A 7,923-nucleotide genomic window follows, 5' to 3' on the forward strand; every position below is an offset into this window, starting at 1 on the left:
AAAAAAAAACTAAGAATGACCATGAACTAGCCAAAACTACTAGATTAGCTGAGTTACGGAACTGCCCATTAGCGGTGCTTGCCCTAACAGTGCCCCCCCCCCCCCCCCCCCCTCTTTTTCTTCTCTTCAACACGGCTCGCATCCCGTCGTTCGACACGCCATTGTTTTAAGGGGATAGCCGATATGATAATTGCAGTGTACTCTATGAAATACGTATGCTTCGAAGCACAGCGTCTAGCGTTTCACAGATCCCAAAGTCGCTTGCTTCGCGATCTCGGAGGCCATGTGCTAACGAATACAGTTTGGAAACGAAAATCTAGATGGCGCTTCAAACGACGGGAGGCGGATTGAAGGGAGTGATGGGAGGTAATTCCCTCCGCGAAAGTTCAACAACTGAGGTAGTCTAATAACGCTGACGCTATAGTCCGTTCACCCTTAGAGGTGCCCTGAGGAGGTTTCAGAGATCGCCTAAATATGGCGATAACTCTCTCTGCTGGCTCTAAGCGTCCTAGAAATCCCTAAACCATGACAATACGCTGAAAAATTTCCTGTTAAAAAAGCATTGCCATCGAAGATCGCAACACACCGAGGTCCTCTCCGGCGATGGGAGGAACATGTTCCGAAACCAGAACCACTGTCAGCCAATAGAAAGTAAAGGATCCTCGCGCCTCCGACCGGTGGAACCGCGGAGTGATACCTCGAATGCGCGCGGCTCGTTGTCCATACAACCTGGACTACGATTCAACCTAGGGTGCCTCAATGTCTTTCTGCTTAGGGTGATGCCACCCTTTGTAGTACCCGATGCCGACAGAGCGCGCTCACGGGTAAAATACAAAGAAATGGACGAAAACAAAATGTCGCCATAGCACAGTCAGCGCCACAAACGCGTGCCGGGACACGCTCTTTCACGCGCTTCTGAACAAAAAAATAAAAATAAAAGTGTGGGACAAAATGGCCAGATGTCTCCTCCCTCAGCAAAGCGCACATGAAGGCACCCTAATTCAACCCAGCGAGCGAGCGCCAGAGCGCTCCAGAGCTCACGACCAAACACATCTCTCCCGCGGAAGATTAAAAAAAAAATAGTTTGTTGTTTTTGAGACGATTGTTGCAGCATTACGTACAGGGTGTTTCATGAAAAGTGGACAAATTCGATATTGCGAAAACTACGCGTCGCAACAAAAAAAGGCTTGTGTCATTTTGGTCTTGGGCCAGGGGCCTAGTTAGGAAAATTATTAAAGTCCGGGATAATTAGATTGTTATTTATTTTTGCATAATTAACTTTTTTAATATTGTGTTTAAGGCATGGTTTCAATTAGAAAAATCTTTAGCATGATCGAAAAACAGTAAATCAAGAAATTTCAGAACAATAGAAGGCACGCGCAGCATTTTACGGCTTTCTGAAAAACCACACAAACTCGAGGGGTTTTTGAAGGCCGGTTCAGACACTTGCGTTTGAGTGCGTTTGACTGTGTTGCGTCGAGAACCGAAAGCGAGTCACCGACACAACTGTGCTTCATATGAAGCATTGAATCCAATTCAAGGAGTCCTCTTGGCACGCGACATATGCAGCAGGGATGTCCTGGTTTCTCGCTGCCGCAACGCAGTCAAACGCAGTCAAACGCAACTGTCTGAACCAGGCTTGAGTTTCGGTTTGCAATCGGAGCGCTTCTCGGCCCCGGCGGCACCGCGCCCCGTGGAGAAATAGTGCACCCAACCTCTGCTGCGCTGTACTCGCGCAGACAGCCACTGATCCAAAGCTTCTTTGTCGCGGTGAAATTGCGAGAATAAAGGGAGACTATTTCTTTCAGCCTTGCCTTCGCAAAGCTAGATGACGTTATTGTGGGATCGGTACCATCCGCCTGAAGACAGCCGAGCGCACTGCAGTTCATGGATTGGACATGAGAACTGCGTGAGCACTAGACTTTGGCTCGTAACGATCAATGCCTAGGCGGACACACGGGTAGTGGCTCGTGTCCAACCACAGCGGTGATGAGAACAGCCAAACTCTAACAATGCCTGGGGATAAGCACACGTTTAACTCCCTGGCCAACCCCAGCGCGTGGCTATGATTAACATTGCCGGCATAGGAAAGGCACCAGGCCACGTTGACGCGTGTTCTGGGTCCGAGTTGAGGAGATGATATCACATTTGTGCCATGCTGTTGCTCGCCGTGACGGTGGCACAGCAACGGATGCAGATACGGCAGACGCCTGTTCCGCCGTAGGTCGCGCTTGTTGCCACCTATTCCATTAATTGACCTTGAGTATTTTGAGCAACAGCTGGCTTTTGAAAGTCTCGTCAGACATTTTGCGTCATTTCTTCCTCAAGATGTCGACTGCTACGCTGAACACCTTTTGGACTGAGGCACCGGATGGGAGTGCCGTTTTGTGCCTTACGAATGCTTCATACTCTGCATTGAGCTTCTTCATCGAAGCAATGGAAGTACTATTTACCTCGAAGATAGAGCAAAGCTTCGTCGTTGCAGCCGTTGCCTGATATTCGAGAGTTTTAGTAGGTCATTCCGATACCTCCGATACTGCCGATAACGATACGCGATAACGATATGACGCATGCGGAAAGCTGGCGGCGGAGTATCGGGAATCGTTATCGGAGTCATCGGAACGATTTACTAAAATTCACTATTGTCGAAATCACGAAACTCTAAAATTCGTCATAAAGCTAGCCAAATTGGAATAAGAATTGATTTCTGCGCGCCTTACTATACAGGTATATATTAGAGAGTTTTAGCAGATCGTTTTTTGCCCCGATAACGGCACCCGATAACGACACGATGCACGTCCAAGGCCGCCGGAGGGGAGAGGAGGTATCGTTTTCGGGACGAAAAAACGATTTGCTAAAACTCTCTATTGCCAGACAATAGCCAAACATAGTTGGTAAGTAAGTTGATAATTAAATAATAAATAAGGTATGGATCAATATTCTTCTTCCTTTCGTTCTGAACAGGTCGAACCTCGGTTGAGACGTTGGTGAATCAGAAAAGGTTTTCAATGTATAAATATAAGCAATAAGGAAAACGAAACACCAAGACCCTCGTACAAGAATTAATTAGAATGTCGGTTGAAACAAGGAAGTGTGAACGCACGTTTGTTGTGTGTACCTTTCTTGATGACGTTCAAGATGGCACGGAGCAAGGGCCGACTCCAGTTTACTCCGGTGTTCTAGACGTCCGCTGATGCCACGGGCAGCGAAGGGCAGAGAACTGAGCCGTAATCAAAACTAGTAAGATTGCCACATTTAGATGAAGAGTCCTAAAGTGACGGAGAAATAAAAGAGACCCGCGACTGTCGTGCTTTTTCGGGATTGGCCGTAATTGGAGAAACGGTCGCTTCAATAACAACATTGCACGACAGTGTCACATGGAGGAATCATGCAAGGACGAACTTCTCCCGAAGGTATGCCCGCTTTGCGCGCGACCTAGCAGCTACTGTGCTCATGCCACGCGAAGAAAAGAGCCGCCGGGCAAAATTCCTCGATTTTTCGCAGCATATTCGCTAAGCCCCATGGAGTGCAGCCTTAAAGCGCCACTATCTAAAAACCAAAAGGCTGTGGGTGGCAGGACATATCTAACCATATTACAGTAAAGCAATCAGCGAAGGTACTGGGGTCAGTAATAAACACACAAGGGCTTGCGCTATGTCGTCAAAAATCACCGAGCACAATCGAATGCGGTTCTGCGAAGATATCGTTCCCGCGACCTGCAGCGCCCATGGGCCGTGCACCGTTCCCGTGGGCAACATGACTCCGCTGATGGCGGCAGCCATCGCGGGAGACCTGGAGATCACCAAGATGCTCCTGGACAGGGGACACGTCATCCAGAAACCTCACGAGCCAGGCTGTAAGCGCTCTTTTTCATTTTCCCCCCATTTCCTTTCTTATAAAAGCTAAAGACAAGAAGACACCCTCTCGGCGTGACTTGGTCAAGCTGGAACAAGTCGTGCGAGAGGGCGTCTGTTCTCTACATGCTGGAATTCCATCGAGCAAATATAAAACGAGCCTGGTACTTATAAAATTAATAGTTTTTCCGCGGCATGATTCGCTGCATGACTGGGCTCCATGATTAGCCCAGTCTGTAGACGCCGTTGAACACAAGACGCGTGTGCATAATACTTTCAGAAATGTGCATTTTTACCTATAAACCACCTCATGCTTCTGACGGATCACACCAATGCGGTGGCACTGACAGTCATCTGAGCTTGCGTACAGAGGTTTAGTTCTTCGAAAAGCGGGTTGTTGCATGATCGGCGACAATACAAATGCTGCTTGCTTATATATAAACAGAGAATAGGCCTTTCCGGAAATTCTCGAAATATCTCGTGGCGAGGGGAATTGTGGAACTCTTTCGATGTACACTCGTGCCTACTCGAACGCTTTGTATGTATCCTGGAAGCGACACGATCCATCCTGTCTTATCATTAGGAGTGCAGAATCCACAAGGAGTGCCACTGGAGACGGACACCCGAGCGCGCTCTTCGGGCACCGAGTATTTCTCGGAGCGCGAGTGACTTCTTCGCTCTCCGTGACGTTGCGTAAACAAACAAGATGGCTGCGCTGTTTATGAGACGGTCGATACGAAAGGTGTAGCTGGACCGCGCGCGCTGCTCCTTTTCAGTTGATGATTGCTTAATCCAGCAGGTAAAAACGATTTGTTTTGAAAGCTGACAGAAATTAGCTTTCCGGTAAAAGTCTGCTCGTAAGTCTTCCCTGAAAACGAATACCTCTATCACAGTGACAGAAAAGTTGTTGTGATGAAAAGAAAGTGGGACCGCTCCGCCCCTTTTATAATGCTTAACCCAGCGAATAAAGATACTTTGGTTTGAAAGCCGAAACATCAGTGAGCGTCGATGAAAAGGTTCGTTCGTGAGCTTTGCCTGAAAACGAATTGATCTATCGAACAAGCGTACCGATAGCTCGGCGACAGAAAAGTTGTCGAGAAGACAGTCGGAGCGCTTCCTTTTTTAAAATTCTTAGCCCATCCTCAGCGAATAAATATACTTAGATTTGAAAGCCGAAACATCATATCCATGCATCTCGCTTGAAAAAGAATTGATGTGCTCAATTGAACGACGGTGTGCCGGTATCGGCGTAGCACACCGACGGCTTCCGTCTCTAACTGTAAGACGGAACCACAAAATATCTGACAAGTTTGAGGGTTTCCTGTGTCGACAAGCGAATTCAAGAATGTTGCCTTTAATTTTAATATGAACAGCATGCATGATCAATAAATAGATCGGCCGAGGTGACTTTCCACATATGTGCTCGAAGCGAGTTTTCATACCTTTCAGGAATATTAAAACGTTTCACGACTCTTTTACTTTACTCCCAGCCGCTCCACATATCACAAAATGATAAGCCAACGTCAACTTCGTCTTCGATTCACGGATAATCTCGCGCGCCGTACATCGGGACGCCATGTAATGACTCGAGTAGACGGTGGGGGCGCCACATAATTCCGGAAAGGTCCGACGTTGCGTGAGGTGGCTGAAAACGAAAGTCCCTACAAGTCGGCCCGTGGTTTCGACGGCAGGTCTGTGCGCGGAGTTGTGCCGCGAGCAGTCCCAGAAGCACGGAGAGAGGCTGTCGCAGTCGCAGCTCCGCCGCAACGCGTTCCGGGCCCTGAGCAGTCCGGTGTACATCCTGCTCACGTCCGACGACCCCGTGCTGACCGCCTTCACGCTCAGCAGGGACCTCCAGCGCCTCGCCGACAGCACCCCGGAGTTCCAGGTACACGCACCGGCGACGCACTGGCGGTGCGAAGCGCTCGTTCGTACACGATAAAAAGAGCGCAATGTTCGTTATGATATGCCAACACTGGTCACAGATTCACTACCGGAGCTGTTCCGACCCAGAGCTGTAGAGCTGTGGTCACCCTGCAAATACATCATACACAAGTCATAATATTCGGACGCTATAAGAGGCCTCGTGTTTCATAACTGTGTCCGTAACCCCCCATATATACTCACGAAGCCTGAGTGCCCGGTCGCGAATTGGGAATGCGAGAATCTGGTAGCACAGAGCATCAGAAAGCCATTTTTCGGGGAACCTGTCAGTGCACAGCTTTTGCAGCGGTGAGGACCCGAAACACACTTGTTCGCTCGGGAGAAGTGTGTTTCGGCGTCTCGCCGCAGCGGGGCGCCAGTCACGTGGCTCTCCTTCCATCCGTTGTCTGCCGCTCCACCTTTTCCCTTTCGGCGGCCGCTTCTCGTGGCGATCTGCCAGGCTTTGTCAGTATGTAGGAGGCTATGCTGTGTCACATTGATCGTACAAAAACTGTCTGTAGACATGTTTGAAGCGTATGAAACAAACATGCTTGGGCCTTGTGCTTGAAGCGGGTGAGCAGATGATTCTTCCGTCACCTCTGTATGCGAACACCGCGCGTGTCTTCTGCGAGATGTGTGAGCCGTGCCACAGCGGCTTAAAATTTTCTTTGAGCCAAAATGTTAAAGACAGTTACTCGTAGAGTGACTAAATTACGTCGCAATATGCATTTCTGGCATTCCGTGATGTCGAGGTGGTGCTCATTTCTATACCAACGGCGGAAAGAGCTTTGGCACTTCGTTCACGGCGCTGCTCGAGGTGGTGATGACGTGCATGTTCAGACTGGAACGATGCTAATTTGTGTATCAACTCTGGTATGTAACTGTAACTGAAACTATACTTAAAACTTATTTCAAGAATGTAATTAAGTTAGAACTGAGTTACTGAAACTTCTTTGTAGCTTAGAATGTACTGGGGAGGAGATCGAACAGTCACGCCTCTTGCGGTACGTTTCAGCTGTGAGGACAACAAACCGAATTTTCTTGTTTGTTTTTGATCAGAGAAATCGAAAGTGACGATTCGGAGGCCTCTCCTCGTGTGACAAAAACACGGGTCAGAGCGAAGCGCTCGTGCCCAGGCTGTACTAGACGAGGTTGAGAAAAAAAATTGGGTTGTGTGTATATTTATACAGCCTATAGAACTTGGTCTGCCTTAACGGGCGACGAGTCTTCCAGCTGTAGATGAGAAATGTAGACGGTGCAGTACAACCGCTAGCCTGGGGTCTTTAACGTGCACCACGCAGTAGTGATACACGACCGCACGCCGGTACGATGCTCATCCAGATCGAAACGGGCAGGGGTGGGGATTGAACCCAGGATTCCTGGGTTTTGCAGCGCAAGCTTTCACCCTATGTGCTCCGGGCTGGTGTTCGCTAGCCCACTCGGCCACCGATCCCCCTAGGCGAGGTTCAATTTCTTGCTTACGGTGCGTTAGTAACCGCCAGGCTGTAGGAACAACAGGTACGATAAAGCGCCTCCTGTAGTTCCGTATCTCCTGCCCCATAGAGTCACTGATCCCCAGTCCAGAAAAAGAAGCCGCTTTAATCGTTTCGTGCGCAAGTCTAATTAAACACACGCGCACACGTACACACGCGCACACAAACAATAAACGTGTAAATGGTGTTCCTTTCTTGTCATCTTTATAGATTTGTTTAGAAAAAGCCGTGAAAGTTACACCAATCTGGTTTGTGCAGGTGAGGTATACTGCCAGGGGGACAAGATATAGGGGGCTAGTGGTCACGATAAGTCGAATAAGTCGCTCAAACTTATTCATTAACTGTTTAATTAGTGTACTTAAACGCACGGTTTCAATTATAAACTTGCAAACCAAGCGACTTACAACTTATAACAAAAACCAAGCGCCTGTGCAGCGCAGTAGTGCTCCAAACTTACCACTCGCGCAACAGTCACGAGGCTCGCGGCAAGAAAACGTGGATGATAAGAGACGGAAAAAACGCGCAGGCGCCTTATCGCACCCGTATGCCCTTGTTCCTGCTGCACGAGTGTAAATTTCAGCGCAGTACTGCGCTTCTCACGCGCTCCAAGTCTTTCTCAAATTGACTGATTTGGACGAGTTTTTTATGACGCT

The 7,923-nt window shown here is 48.7% G+C and overlaps 1 protein-coding gene across 1 annotated transcript in view; it reads left to right on the forward strand.

Annotated features, from left to right (window-relative positions):
* LOC121835661 (transient-receptor-potential-like protein) overlaps positions 1 to 5,796 on the forward strand; it is a 38,079-nt gene extending 32,283 nt beyond the window's left edge. The window contains exons 4-5 of the mRNA XM_042290101.1: positions 3,723 to 3,856; positions 5,546 to 5,796. Coding sequence (XP_042146035.1) covers positions 3,723 to 3,856; positions 5,546 to 5,796 — 385 coding nt within the window. The remainder of the gene's footprint in view (positions 1 to 3,722; positions 3,857 to 5,545) is intronic.
* Positions 5,797 to 7,923: the final 2,127 nt, after the last annotated feature.

This window comes from Ixodes scapularis, unplaced genomic scaffold (assembly GCF_016920785.2).
Source record: "Ixodes scapularis isolate PalLabHiFi unplaced genomic scaffold, ASM1692078v2 PGA_scaffold1__304_contigs__length_218370807, whole genome shotgun sequence".
Taxonomy (NCBI): domain Eukaryota; kingdom Metazoa; phylum Arthropoda; class Arachnida; order Ixodida; family Ixodidae; genus Ixodes; species Ixodes scapularis.